The sequence below is a fragment of the Odontesthes bonariensis genome, chromosome 24 (genome assembly GCF_027942865.1).
Source record: "Odontesthes bonariensis isolate fOdoBon6 chromosome 24, fOdoBon6.hap1, whole genome shotgun sequence".
Classification (NCBI taxonomy): Eukaryota; Metazoa; Chordata; class Actinopteri; order Atheriniformes; family Atherinopsidae; genus Odontesthes; species Odontesthes bonariensis.
The window spans coordinates 21,796,682-21,812,069 of record NC_134529.1 but is presented as its reverse complement, the minus strand read 5'-3'; the positions used below and the strand labels follow the sequence as shown (position 1 = coordinate 21,812,069).

At 42.2% G+C, this 15,388-nt stretch overlaps 2 protein-coding genes across 2 annotated transcripts; one reads left to right on the top strand and one right to left on the bottom strand.

Moving 5' to 3' along the window:
• Positions 1–4,481: 4,481 nt before the first annotated feature.
• Positions 4,482–10,448, top strand: LOC142375365 (proteasome subunit alpha type-6). Its single transcript, XM_075459364.1, has 7 exons — positions 4,482–4,644; positions 5,516–5,610; positions 5,756–5,837; positions 9,150–9,305; positions 9,403–9,581; positions 9,800–9,894; positions 10,216–10,448. The coding sequence occupies exons 1-7, from the start codon at positions 4,569–4,571 to the stop codon at positions 10,271–10,273; spliced, it is 741 nt and encodes a 246-aa protein (XP_075315479.1). The 5' UTR covers positions 4,482–4,568; the 3' UTR covers positions 10,274–10,448.
• Positions 10,449–11,963: 1,515 nt separating this feature from the next.
• Positions 11,964–14,407, bottom strand: LOC142375248 (NF-kappa-B inhibitor alpha-like). Its single transcript, XM_075459216.1, has 6 exons — positions 14,094–14,407; positions 13,418–13,523; positions 13,097–13,304; positions 12,885–12,973; positions 12,501–12,758; positions 11,964–12,392 (listed from the first exon to the last, which is right to left on the bottom strand). The coding sequence occupies exons 1-6, from the start codon at positions 14,324–14,326 to the stop codon at positions 12,363–12,365; spliced, it is 924 nt and encodes a 307-aa protein (XP_075315331.1). The 5' UTR covers positions 14,327–14,407; the 3' UTR covers positions 11,964–12,362.
• Between the last annotated feature and the right edge of the window lie 981 nt (positions 14,408–15,388).

Below are 15,388 nucleotides of genomic sequence, written 5' to 3'. Positions count from 1 at the left end.
AGCAGAAATGAAATGTCTAAAATACATTTTCTGTGATCGTTTTTATCATAACGATTGGACATTTATGCACGCCAAAACACATATTTATTAAGAGTATGGATCTATTTTCATGAACATAACTTTGTTGATAGAATAGTTTTCATACAAAAATGAAAACGTAAGGCGTGTGATAATACAAATCTTTAATGAATGCCATTTTCTGTCGATTCTACCGGGATTTGTTTGTGTTTTCTGTATTTGTTATGAATTATTAAGAATTTTTATTTATTCAATGCCAGCCACCTCTTTTGAGCACACACATTTGTATTTCATGAGTTTTATCCCTCCATACGCCACACCTCATTTATGAACATATCTGTCTGTTAACACCTGGCAAACGGCCCATGAGGGTGTTTTTAAATAAAAGCCTTTACTTTGAAAAGATCTCATTTTGCAAATTCCTGAGGCAGTGTTGAAGGACCTGAGCTGTTTTTTTTTTTTTTTCCATTTGAGGTAAATCACTGTATATCTCTGCTAGTGTGTTTCTGCTGTCTTGTCCTGCCTCCACCTCTGGCACCCTCTATACTTTCATTACCTGCTACCGAACCAGGGTTTGAATCTCATTCCTACTTATCTTTACCTCTTCTATTTCTACCCCTTACCCGAACCAGGGTTTGCATCCCCACCCCGCTGTGACTGGTCTGCAGTTGGTGAGAGGCTGGGGTAGCTTGTGGCTGTGGAAAAGAAAAAGATTGTTGTTGTGGTTAGGGGAATGACTCTGGGACGCCAGTGATCACTGTCTAGCCTCCTGGAGGTGTCGTGGGCCCAACTAGATGAAACACTGATGAAAGGAGGTTCCCACCTGATGACCCCAATGACATGTTGGTCAGCACTGCTCACTGGTCTATATAGGGAGTTTAGGGAATTATTCACTGAGTCTGGTCCATTTTTTTTTTTCTTTAGCACAAGTTTCTTGTGTTTACCTTAAATCGGGTTTTAATAAACCCAAATTCATCTGAGCAGCACGTGTACCACAACTAGAACAAAGATCTGACCTTAAGAGTACTAGAGTAAAAGATGGACGAGGCGTCCAAAAAAGCTTCCGGGGCCAAACATCCTGCAGGGACTACAATACAAGCCCTGTTTACAAGCAGGTTGTTTTAAAGGAAGTGTAGAAAGTTTAGAAAGAAGTCTAATTATCTATCACGTTTGATCAGAAGATCACGGTTTGCTTCATGTATCATAAATTGACTTTCACCATGTGCAATGTGCTGCAGAACACGCTAATCTAACCTCTCACTGCACACCGTTCACACTGACCCGTGCTTTCAGTGTAAAAACCCCAATTTCACTACAGCCCAAAGATGTTCGCAACCACGTGTTTGAGTGGCGTGCAAACAGACCGGGGTGAAAAAGCTCTGTTGTCTCTGTTGGTTACATTTCAGACAAACACTTTCGACATGTTTTAAACAAGCGTGACACCACAAATTGCAGCACACCTTGGAGGCTCCTGCGCAATCATTTTTGTAACATGGCAAACCACTAGATAATTTACAAGGAACAAGAAGCCAATTCTGAAGAAAATGCCGGCAGTACAAGGAAGCGAGCGCGCAGCATTATCACACACACGCTCGAGGGACATCTTTGCTCCGCTCAGCATTTTAGTTCACTTTAGATAAGCTATTCCCAGAAGCTGCTCACTGTGTGCAGGTTCCTAGAAACCATGAGCTTCACGTGTGTTATAAAATCTAATGAATACTTTGAGTTAAGGGGGGCGATTACATGATGTGCAGTACATTTTCAGGGCTATAAATCTCTACAATGTTTCCGCAGAAAACGCATATTCTGAGAGTTATTCTGAGAACTATGCTTGGGATTTTCTTTTTGAATACACATCTCAAAATGTCCACGGTTATGGGGAAAAAAAAAAAACTTTTGAAATGTTCTGTGCAAAAAATGAGTCAAGACAACTCTTTTCATGTTACACTGGGAGAGTTTTCAGACAAAGGCCTCTTCATATTGATGTTTCCCTCATTGCCTAACATCTAAACTTTTGTGCTTGGAAAACATGAGCCACACTGCGGGTTTTGTAATGTGAAAAAAAAAAGCATTTTCATCGATGGTGGAGATCCCCCCCACACACACCTCAGAAAATGCTCCCACGCGTGCTCTTGATGGAATCGGGGGTGGGGGTCTTTCTAGTTTCAAATGCGAGTGCAGTGTGCAAATGCTGCACTGGTACAGTATGAATGAGGCAGGCTTTCATGACAGAGACAGAACCCAAAGCCTGTGGAGAAAAAGGGAAAGAACAGATGTGGGAACTGAGGTGTGTGGGTAGAGGGGCATCTGCACGGGGTGGAGAGGCGTCTGCTGTCTAGATCATGAACTATCAAATTAGAGCTGGCGAAAAAGCAGGTGCAGAAGCATCACAGTTAAAATAACGTCTTAACTAAAAGTATATTCATTTTGTTAAGAATTGTACATTTTGAAGTTGCAAAATCCGTGCTGCTCTGTTTTTCTGCGGAACTGTCTGGTGAAACTTGTGGATGTGCAGGCGTTGACGGCCTTTTTGCAATCCTGGATTTTCATTCAGTTTGGATGATTAACCATCTGATGTTAAAATACTGCATTACAGACACGGGGAGTGTTACTGAACCACCGTTGAGATGTTTGATTCAGCGATGAAGTGCAAGTCCTCCCGTGTATGTCATGTTGTCATAATGACAAACGCAGCTACAGATTCTAAATCAGGAAAGTAATGTCATAACCACCGACTGGGACTTTTTGCCAGATAACCCTCCGCCTGCGTCGCAGAGCTGAGATCCTACTTCAGCTAATCGCACATCGTGACATCTTACCGAGTAGCCTTATGAGTCATTATCTGAATGGCTCAGTAACTCATAAAGAGGAAGCAAACATCCTCTGTTCAGCTGTTTTATCTACCTGTGGAGAGAGGGAAAATCCCTCATGACAAATGCACCTGAACAAGGAAATGGAAGTTGAGCATTTGAGCATTTGCCAGGAGATCAGATGGGGATTCTGTTACAGGAAGTTGTAAAAATGTAATCCTTACTCATGTTCCTTTCACATGTTGGCATCATTTTCACATTGGCTTGTTATGTGATAAGGAATACACTCTTAGAGGTTACAACTACTACAACTTACTCTATACTAGATATAATGTGTCAACACTGGCAATACAGTAAAAAGCCTTTTAAAAGTTGAGTTCAACTCTTTTCATGGTTGCACTGAAATTGTGTGTGTGTGGGGGGGGGGGATTTTGTTTTTCTTTCAGGCAGAGGGCTGTCTTTTTTATTTTATGTAATATTATATCAAGCTGGTTCCAGCTCACATTTGTCATGGGTGAAATAAAGCTTAAACATTATAAGAGTTACATAAGTGTCCCATTTTGCAAACTAAGCATGTGCACCTTTTTCCCAGGTAGTTTTAAACATTTCATGGCAGCAACTGGAACAGAACCATAATCTTGGCAGCATCAACTGTGCTTCTCTTCCTACAGAAAACAAGCCTCCTCATTATTGCTTAACTTTAATGCCAGGCTAACTATTAACTGTTTGCAGTATGTAGCATATGCTGTTTTGCAGTGTCTACAAGGAATCAACGAGCCTCTCTGTTGCATACTAACGGGAAATTATGCAATACATTACTTCCTCATTTTGGGTCACACGGACCGTATGGGTGTTCATGTAAAATGATGGACACTGTTGTAAAATCTGTTGATGTTTTTCTTTTTCTTATGATAGTCCCCTGCTCTTACACGCAAAACTGGACTCACATTTTCAATGAGTGCAGCATATTGTCGTCTGTTAGACTTGTCACGGGTGCAACTTCACTTTATAAACGTTTAAAGAAACTCAAAACTCCTAGAAATTCTAGGAGATTCATTTGAATTACAAGAGGGATGGCTTTCTATTGAAAGTTTAGGTTAACAACAATTCATTTTTGGTATTGTTACATATATATTCACAAGTTTACATTTCTTGGGGCAAGAAACTTTTAAGCCTATTTCTAACTAAGTAATTGGGCTTTTAAAAGGCCATGGTGTGGGTCCGTTCTGGGCTTCCGTATACATGTTATAATATAAGAGAGTATGATTTTTTTATGTCAAGGCTGGTAAGATGTAGCTGTGTGTGATTGATTTGTTAACTTACGGTTATTTCACATATATACCCATATACAGCTTACAGATTCCCTGTAAGAAGTTAACTTAAAAAGTTGCTGAAAGCGTTGTCAGTCAAATAATTGCGATTTTTTTTTTTAATGAAGGGGTAAGAAAAATAAACTATTTCCTTTCGTAAATGTTGTGAAGAAACTATTGTTGTGGACATTGGTTTGGACAAGTATGTTTAAGTGTCTAAAGCATAAAAAAATCCGATAAAGTTTGTTTACCATAAACCAGTAGCACCGAGGGTGCCACGGTGTTATATCACCATGGAAACAAAGCGGCCCTCTTGCACCGGAAAAAAATCCCGGTGTAAAAAGTTCAACTTCCGGGTGGAAATAGTGTGCATGAAGGGAAATTTGCCTGCAAATTCATTTGGACGAACTTCCCAACTTAACTTTGCAGAATGTCCCGAGGCTCAAGTGCGGGGTTTGATCGACACATTACCATCTTCTCTCCTGAAGGCAGACTCTATCAAGTCGGTCAGTATGGGGATTGGGTCAGACAAAAGCCGGTTCGCTGCCTTATTTGTTTGCTAGCTAGCTAAATGCCCTGTCATGGTTCGCTTAGCCCGGCTTCTAGCTTATAAAAAAAAATAACCCGCCAAAACGAAAGTAGTAACACATATTATCATGAAAGTCTTCCACGTAGCGTCTTTTTTGGTATTTTGGGTCTACTGTTTCAGACGCTGCTGTCTCACAAAACAGTGAATCCTAAACGCTATCTGACTCTTAAGCTAATTAGCATAGTTAGCTTGGCAGTCAAGCCAGCTGATTCATTGCTGTTTCACTCATTTGTTTCCTTACTTTACGATATTTAGCCCGGTAACATTTGACTAAATGCTTGGAATTTGATGTAGTTTCTGTTTCACGTGTTGGCTGGACAAAAATGAATGATCCACTCAAATATTTAAGGCCGTTCAGTTTTAGTTTATTAGTATGATATTGATCCAGTCTCTTCTGGAGTTATGGTTGTGACTTTAGTTATTGTCATCTAATCAACAAGGTATCAGGAGTCAAATCAAAGTGAATGATCCCTGATGCACGGTTTTAAAAGCTTTAAAGTTAACACTGCTGCTGCTACTTTTGATGCAACATCCTTCACCAGAACTTCTGTTAGGCCTTAGAATCAGATAATAACTCTCTATCTATGTATCCACAAGCCAATCATGTGACCTCTTATAACAGTTCTTTACTTGTTGCACCAATTTTCCAGCAGCGATAGCGACTATCTTTTAGTGCAGAATAACTCTTGGTGTCTAAAGTGAGTGAATGCTCCCTTTGTTTGTTGTGTGCATCTTCTAACGTTCATTACTGTTGTCAGATAAACGTGTGTTCTTGTCCTCCTTTGTAGAATATGCTTTCAAAGCTATAAACCAAGGCGGACTCACGTCAGTAGCAGTCCGGGGGAAGGACTGCGCGGTTGTCGTCACACAGAAAAAAGTACCGGTAAGCTTGTGACATGTAGTCGTTTTCGTGTGACGTGTTGGTGGTCCTGTGCGGGTGTTAAATTCACTCTTCTGAAGGGGTGCACCCAATCGAATGATGAACCCACTTTTCATTATTCTTTTTCTCTGTGTCTTTCTTTGAACAGGACAAGCTCCTGGATGCCTCCACAGTGACCCACCTCTTCAGAATAACAGATAATATTGGATGCGTAATGTCTGGGATGACGGGTAAGAATGAACCTGATGTTTCTACGGAGAACTAAGATGTGTACATGCAACTGTTTGGATGGGTTTAGCGTCAACAAGCTAACTACTCTTCAACTCTTCGTCTTAACTCACAAAGCAACTGTGGCGTAAACGGTTAAGCTGTTTTAAACAATTCTTGGAGAGTTATTTCCCGTCACAAAGGTGTGGATTGTCCATCCTACTTGGCTGTGCGTCGTCTTGTTTGTGCTGCGTTCAAATCCTATTTCTCCCGCCCAGATGCGCACAGCACGAAGAGACGCAACGGGAGACTTTTCATTGCTGCTTGTCCGAGACATTAGTTTGCTACATTAGTCTCTAAAAGCATGATGAACGCACTGTTCGCTCTCATACAAGTTTCTCTGCCTGCGAGTACTTTTCTGTGTAATCTGCGAGTCATTTTCTGAGAATAGTTTTCTACTCGCAGACACTGTTTTGCACGCTTAAATGACCAGCATGTGCCAGGTTTTCACGCAGGTGGCTTTGGAGATTAATTAAACACCACACATTAGATACCATTATGCTAAAAGTGCCCAGGAGAACAGTGCTGTTAGCCTATTTCACAAATTTCCTGAAAGACCTGAAGTTTTTACAGACAAACGGCCCAGTCTGCTTTGATTGGTCGCTTCCAGCAGTCTGATCAGACTCCGCCCACTATTCAGCTTCAGCTCTGCTGACACGCACCTGCATTTATTTGGATGCAAAGCTGGTGCAAGGTCTGTCTTATATTAGATGATTAAATGTTAGTGTATAAGGAAGTGGAAGTAAGTATACGAATTTGGTACAGACTTCGACCAATTTGGTTCTGGTTGTTATCTTCCGAAAACCTTTCGAATTCATTTCATCTCTAAAAATATCAATCAGGTGACCAGTTAGAGAGCCGCATGTCTTATCAAACGAGTCCCGTTAGAGGGCAATAAACTGTTATTATTATTATTATTTTGAGCTATGGAGTCCTGTGGGTAAACTTTATGAGGAAGTTTGTACTCGGCTGATGACCTCAGCGGAACAAGCAGCAGGTAGAGGTCAGTTCATCTTTTTCGGGTTTTCCCCCTCCAAGATCATCATGCTGCTCACTCCAGTTCAGTCAATCCCGATTACCTTTGTCTTACGAAGGCAGATGAGAAGGAACGCGTTTTTGACAGTGTTAATCTGAATTGTTTTCAAAATCTTTAATAAATGAGACAAAACAGAAAAAATACTCGCGAGGCTATTGGGTTCCACATGAATTTGCATGTGGAAAGATATGCTGCTGATAAGTTAAAGCTTCTCACAATACCCGTCTGCGTTCAGTCTTCTTACACAACACGATGAGCTGCTCCTTTTTATTTTCCGCCCTGTCTTTACTTCCCTTTGCTGAAACCTGTGAACCGTTCTGTCACAGCTCTTAGCTTTTAAGCCTCTGAGAAATGGTTTCAGTCTCAGATTATTGAACTTTTGGAATCATTTGACATCTCTTTTTCCTCTCTGTTAGAGCATTAACCTGTCAAACAACTGCCCATTCAGTGTTTCCCACAGAATTTTTGGAAACTATTGGGGGGGGGTAAATTCACCCGGCGTAAATTTGTGCGACTGCAGATTTTATTTTATTTTTTTGATTGGCACACATTCATTCAAATATAACAAAAAAATACACAATAAAACACAACAAATTTAAAAAAAAAAAAAAGGAATGTGTGCTGGAGATGTCAGAAACCCTTGTGGGCTTATGAGGAAACCTCATCTTGTCATTAAAACCCAATGATAACAATTGTAATAGAAAATATTTACAGGTTAAAACTAAACTTCATGAAAAATATGAGTGGATCATATACAGTGAGTACTTGTGCCTTTTTGAGAAACTTGAAAAAGTTTTCCTTGATAACAAAGGGTGTGGGAAGTACACAATGAGTTCAGTAACACATCAGAAGTGGTTTGGTTTTGATATCTTTAAAAACAAGAGAGCTATTACAAAATAAAAGCCATAAATAAGACTGAGTCATATACACTGATTACTTATACCTTTTTAAAAATAATTAAAAGGTTGTCCTTGATAATAAAGGGTGTGGGGAGTACACAATGAGTTCACAAACACATCAGAAGTGGTTTGGTGTTGATATCTTTAAAAACAAGAGAGCTATTACAAAATAAAAGTCTAAAATGGAATTAACTATGCACACTGAGTAAATGTTCTACCTAAAATGATTTTTCTGGAAACTAAAAGGCTGTGAAAGCTTTATAGTGAGTTCACAAACCCATCAGAAGTGGTTTGGTGTTCATTGGTTGAATATCCAGTGAGAACAAAAAAAGGCGTTGCACTTTTGCGACAGTCCCTAAGCGCTCCGGCTGCCGTAGTTCACTTAGAAGTATATTCGGCGCGGTTACTCTGATCTTTCAGGCTTACTTTGGTGAGTTGATAAAGCCTGTGGTATGTTAGTCTTAGTTTTCTGGAAATATTAATACCATCCTGAGGCTAATTGGTGCGGTTTTCGTGACGCTATTACAATTACAAAGCCGGAAAATAGGCGACTGTCCAATATAAAACCAACTTCACCCCGCTCCGCCTAGTCGGGATGGTTGAACCACACATGCGGGACAGATGAAACACCTTATTTTAAACAGAAACAATTGAGCTTACTATTTTTTTAAGCAACATACCGGACAACATACTAGTGTACCCGTCATTGCTCAAATTTCACATTATTTCTCATAATATAAATAGGTCAAAAAATTATGTTTGTCAACGAAATCACGATGATTACAGCTGATCTTTATGCACGCGCACCCACTGATCTATAACGTGTGTCAATCGCCCCGACAGCGACTAATAACACATAAACCTTTTTTGCCACTAAACTTCAAAACTCTGACATTGCACACTTTAGGACATGTTTAATTACTAATTCACCTGTTGTATAGTCATATTGGTTGGTTTTCGAGGAAATCGCTGTGTTTCAAAAAAAAAAAATTTTAAATTAAAAAAAAATAATAATAATAATCGCTGTGTTTCAAACGATTGGGATTCGGAAACTATGGCGGCCAAAAGGAAACTATGGCAGCCCGCCATAGTTTCCTCAATGTATGGGAAACACTGCCATTTGTTTTTCTATAACCAAGAGAACGCAGTCTGCCAATTGCCAATTTTTGTTCGGTCTAGCCGTCCATGTCGCTGTGACAATGTGAATTTCCCCACTGTGTGACAAACAAAGGACCATCTTATCTTATCTTCATTCACCCTAAGAAGCAGCTTGCTGCAGATGTTGTTGGATTCCCAGCCGAGATTTCTGTCCCCTCATCATGATCCTGTCCCCCCTACAGCTGACAGCAGGTCTCAAGTCCAGCGAGCTCGCTACGAGGCGGCCAACTGGCAGTACAAGTACGGTTATGAGATCCCGGTGGACATGTTGTGTAAGAGAATTGCCGACATCTCACAAGTCTACACGCAGAACGCTGAGATGCGACCACTCGGCTGCTGTGAGTACATCCATCCGAGTCACGACGTTTTGGTCTGAGCGTGATTTCGATTTGTCGCTGAACCTCGCTGCTTTTGCTGTGACACCCCCCCCCGCAGGTATGATCGTGATCGGCGTAGACGAGGAGTACGGTCCCCAGGTGTACAAATGCGACCCGGCAGGCTACTACTGCGGCTTTAAGGCCACCGCCGCTGGAGTGAAGCAGACGGAAGCCACCAGCTTCCTGGAGAAGAAAGTGAAAAAGAAACTAGACTGGACCTTTGCGCAAACTATTGAGGTAGAAGAAGAAGGAAAAAAATGTGGCGTTGTGCCGAAATTGCACATGTCGATGCTGTTGTGGCCATGTGGTGGTTTCCAGCTGTCTGTTATCACATTTAACTGCCGTGTTTCCTTTTATAAAGCAATTAAGCTTTTATTATCAAATGATCAAGTCAAGATTCTGATAAGCCAGTGTTACAGCATCTCATGCCCTCCTCCTTTTCTTCTCTCTCTCAGACGGCAGTCTCTTGTCTTTCAACCGTTCTCTCCATTGACTTCAAGCCCTCTGAGCTGGAGGTGGGAGTCGTCACAACACAGGACCCCAAGTTCAGGTAAATCAGCGTCCCTGTTTCTGCCAACATATGGCTCCTGAGAAAATTTTTTCTCACCGTTCATACGTGAGAACGCTTCAAAGAACAGTCATTTTGATTCCTCTTCTTTTTTCTTTTTTTTTTTAATTTCCACAACATTTGGGGAAATACTCGCCAGAAGCAGCTATTACTCGTTAGTTTGCTTTTCTGTCAATCAGTTATTCGGCTTATCCGTCGCTCAGTGCTGCTGTAGTTGTGGGAAAGTAGATTTTTTATTTATCTTTTTTTTTAATCATCCGTCTGTCCCAACTTCTACCTTTTCTTTTCTTTTTTTTTTTGCAGGATCCTGACAGAGACTGAAGTGGACACCCACCTCATGTCCCTGGCAGAACGGGACTGAGCGGGACAGAGAAGCGTCACCTGTTGGATTGACTTGGAGCATGATGGGAAATGCAGTTCCCAGACAGAGGCTGGCGTAATCTTTACTTGCTGTACATTTACCCTCTTTCCCCCACCCGTCCCTCCCCCTCACTGTTTCATTCAACAATAAAACAATTTTTTGGAGTAAAAAGAAACCTTTGAAGTCTTTTCCGGATTTCCGTTGTCTTTCATGCACCTTCCCAGTAGGAACTCTTAAAAATGCACGCAGCCCTGGGCTTGTAAACTAATAGCTCTGTTATTGAGGACGAGCGTATCAGCAGGGGAGACGGGTGATGGAAACATGAGCGTCTGCAGAGCTCTACTGAAGAGCTTCCTGTTGCGGCTCCGAGTGCACCAAAAATCACATGACATACCAAGGTGCTGCGAGGAGCTTATTTTACTACACACTGAATGATGTGGAACTGATGTGACCTCATTTTCATTGTTTGGGTTTTTCTTTTCTTTTTTTCCGGCACTTTTTTTTTAAGCACACGTCCCGTGTCGGAAACGGAGCGCTTTAACTTACCGGGAACCTACAAGACTAAATGGTTTCTCTTTGCAAAGGGAAAATGTACTTGCCCTTAATATTTCTGGGTGGTTTTGGCAAAGCTCCTGTTTGTGGAGGGGGAGGGGAGGTTGGTTCATTGACTATTTCCATCATCTCGGGCATTTTGTCAGCGGCATGACCAGAAATGACGTAACACGTCATCAGCGAGTCACTCAGCTTCTGTAGCATCAGACCTTTTTTTTTTTTTTTTCCTGTTTGTTTTTGCAGCCACCGCAGAAATTCGGTTGACCGGTGTACTTTCTCAGCTTAAATTAGAATCGTATGGAATATAACAGCCTCTCACCGTCACTGTATACAGTTATACAACGGAACTGGTATAGCGGCTCCCATCGGTGCACTTCATACAATTAAAATGCTAATTAATAGCTTTTTTTTGTTTTGTTTTTGATTAAATTTAGCATCTCTTGGGCTGTTTACACTGTAAGAGGTTCTTTGGCCACTGGAAAATCTCCCTGTATGGGTCTAGTAGGTGATGAGCTATAGACCCATACAGGATGGACAGTTTCAGTGTCAAGTGTTGCCTCCAGGTTTACTCCATACAGGGAAAAAGAACAAAAAAAAAAAAAAAAACATCCAACAGCGTCAGTGCCCGTACTTGCAGTAGATTCTCTGCAGGGAAAAAAAAAAAAAATTCCTGACTCAAGCTTAAAGGGAAGTTTTGTGCTTCTCAGACTCCAGCATCCCATTCATTATGACAGCCATAAACCTTAACTATCAAGCACATTTTCCCCATGTTTGTGAAAAAAAAAAAAAAAAAATTAATCCTCTTTAGTCAGTTCCCAGCTGCTATTCAGCACGGTCGGGTGGAATTTTTAAAGCACACCACGTTCCTCTTGTGCCGCCCAGGGACTTTCAGTGCGGTGACTCAGAAACCCGGTGACCTCGCCCAACAAAGGAAATCCCATATGGTTCCAAGTCTGGCTGAGTTTGATCTTTTTTTTTTTTTTGTATGTCACAAGTCTTGGTGATGACTCTCACTCATCACTTCGAGCAAGTGACAAATGATGCAAGTTTTATAGCATGGAAAGGCCACAAAACAGTCATCCTCACAGCGAGGGAAATTCACCTCTTGGCTCAGTGGAGGAAACACGCCAGTCAGAACTTTTCATATTCATAAACTCCTTTTTATTTTGAAACACTTTCCGATAATAGTGTTCAAATTCACACTACGTACAAAAATAATATCTCTGTATTTACAATATGTTACAAGTGTCTGGTATATACACAATAATATATATATATATATTTATACAATTTCAGATGGACCACATGGAGGTCATGGTCTCGCTATGGTGGTTGTTCGGCGATCTTGGCCGAACACGACCACACCTGGACGCCTTCTTCATTCTTGTTTGCAGTCCCAGGGCCAGCACTGGCGGGCCTGAGCCTTGGACGGGGATGGAAGGGGGGAGGGGCATGACCTGGTTCGTCCCCTGTTGGGAGCAACTCGGCAAACCCAGTAGCAGCTTGACATTCACACCACCAGAACCGGGATGTTTCTTTACTTTCCAAACTTGATGTCGTCGTATAGCTGTAGAAAAACAGAAAAAACATTTTAAGGACTCGTACTCGGACGCCGCGATTGTAAGAAATCGGACCACCGAATTAAGGATTGGGTTGCTCTGAAGGAGACGCTAACCTCATCCTCTGACGTGTCCAGGTCCTCCATGTCGCTCTCCGATTCGCTCTCGGGCAACTCCCTCAGCTCCTGCGCCGTTCGCTCGTATAGCCGGCAGCGGATCTCTTCGTTCTGGCGCCCGTACGTGAGGTGGTACGGCGCGAAGCCGCCATAGTTCAAGCAGTTGACGTCAGCGCCGAGCTCGAGGAGGCAGCAGACAAGTGTCGGGTTCTGGAGATCCACTGCTAGGTGGAGAGCTGTCCGTCCACTGCATGGCTCCTATAGGAGACAATTAAAGAAAAATCCGGTTAGGTTTAGGCATATGCGACTCAACTTTTTATTTCTTAATCATTATTTTTTTTATTTAATGAAAAATGCCTGGATTCTGTATTAAAAGACACCAACCTGTGCATTGATGTCTGCACCCATCTGAACAAGGCTTTCCACCAAAGAAATATAACCGTTAACGGACGCCAAGTGGAGACAGTTGTGTCCTAGGGAGAGAGAGGGAAAAAAAAAAAAAAAGAGCTCGGTTAACAACCTTGTTCAAAAGCTGCATGGGTGAAACTTGAGTTGGTTTGTCTTTTGGGTGGGGGCTGTTTTAACACAATGCTCACCATTATAGTTGGGAAAGGACACCATGGAGGTGAGGTGGCGTTGGCAGTTTTGGGTGAGGACGCTGAAGCAGGCGAGGGAGCCTCTTTTGCAGGCGATGTGGAGAGCCGTGTTGCCGCTGTCGTCGGCCAGCAGAGGGTCAGCGCCGGCCTTTAGGAGTTTCTCCACCAACTGGGGCTGCTCGGTGATCACTGCCAGGTGGAGGGCAGTCTGTGGAGGACACGTTTGGAAACACGTTAGAATGACTTTAAAGGTGGTTTTGTGCATATGTTGAGGAGGGCGTGGCTTTAGCACCAGGGAAAAGGTACAGTGCTGATAATCACCTGTCTCTGGTGGTTCTGTATGTTGAGGAATGGGTGGTTGTGAGAGAGTTTGATCATCTGGAGGGCATGCTCAGTTGCTTCATGAATGATGGCCAAGTGGAGCAGCCTGTGGGGAGGAGGAGGGGGGAAAGAAAGAGGTTAGTTAAAATAGTGCTTTAAAAAAAATACACACAAGGGAAGTGGTTCCAGCTATATAAGAGAGAACAAAGCTCGAGCAGTGGAGCGTTTCGCAAGAGTGGAGTTTTGTCGGGTTATTTCCACCAGTTGTGGCTTGACACATCTGATGCTTTATCAGTTACTGGCATCAGGCCAGGGACTTTCCTGAATGCGCAGAGCGGACTTTAGCACCGCCTCGACTGCTCTCTCTCAGCCACAGTACAAACACGCGCACGCGCACTCGAGTACGTACTTTGCAGCATTTTTTTTGTTTTGTTTGTTTGTTTCGTTTTAAAGACCTCTTGTTTTCGTGCAACTTCCTACATTTCCATGCGTTCTTTTGAAGCCTTTTACACAATTTATCTGCACGGTTTCTTAAAGAAAAAAAAAAAAAAAAAAGTTTTCATGCTGCTCTCTCGCGTGCACAACTCTAACCTAACGCCATTTGCGCGCAGAGATAGAGAAAGAAAGAGCGAAACATGCAACTTCAATTACAACAATCCGCACAAATATCACTTACGTGTCACCGTCTTCCGTCACCGCAGTTTTCCAAGGCTCGCACTCGTCTGTGGGCTCCCTGCTCACGGACACGGTCATGTCCTGAAAGTCGTTCACCAGCTCGTCCCCCTTTAGAGAATCCATGCCGCTGTCGAAGCGGTCCTCCTGGCAAGGCATCATTTTCCCGTGCTTGGCTTCCATGTTGTCGAAGTCATAATCCATTTGGCTGTGGTTAGACACTCTGTGGACGTCCATGTTGACTTTGCGACTGTCTCGTCTACAAAAATCCGTTCGAAGGTCAGAGAAGAGTGGTGCGGCGGAGGGAGTCGGGCCGGGTTTTGTGCAGTGAGGGCGGAGCCTCAGAGGGGATTTCCAATTGAGTTATCTCAGAAGAAGCAAGGGAAATCACATCGGCCTGTGCTTTTGTGAGAAACCCCCCCCCCCCCCCAGAGAGACTCAGAATGAAAACTTGTAGTTTCCTATTAGTTACCTTTCTTCACCTGTGATGTAGGTTATGGGACACTGGTGATTTCACTGAATGAGACATAATGAGGGCATGAATGAGAGACAGACAGCCCGTGATTTTCTCTTGAAGAATTCCCTTCTGCACAGGGGGAAATCAGACGTTTCAAGGGGCTAACCAAAATGTAGCCTTGCATATTTTCCTCTCTTATTACCTTTGACCAGATTTATACAGCCGCTGAGAAGAAAAAGGACACATTCTTCTAACATTTGAAAAAAATGGTACTGATTATTACCAATAAGGCTTACACCATAACCACACCGCATCAATATAGTGTTGTGAATTTAGTGGTTATTATGAGCATGCAGTGGGTTTGTCTAATTTAAAATCCCAAAGCACCTTTATATCTTTTGCTACTTGTTGATAGTGCACAGTTCCACAGGTTAAGTGTTACAAAATATGCGGTATAAGTTGGCACCGGTCGCAATTGGAGCATTATTTTACTGAAGAATTGGTTGGGTCTTGGGTAAAGAACAATCTGTGCTTTTGACATATTTATGTGTTGCCATTTATAGCGAGCAAGCATTATATTTCTCCTGTATTTTGTTACATATTCAATGTCACTGAAGCACTTGTGCAGGCTCTGGCACATTCAAATGTTGCAAAATGTACGGTATGAATTGGTTATAATTAGAGACTAATTTTACTGAAGATTTTGCACTGGGTTGGTTGTATGAAGATTTTTCTTATCTTTGGAGAAGTCCAGGCTTTAATCACATCTATACAAGTGCATTTTAGCCAGAAAATCACTAAAGCATTTCTGCAGTCTCCTAAACGCATAAGAATCTCTCTGC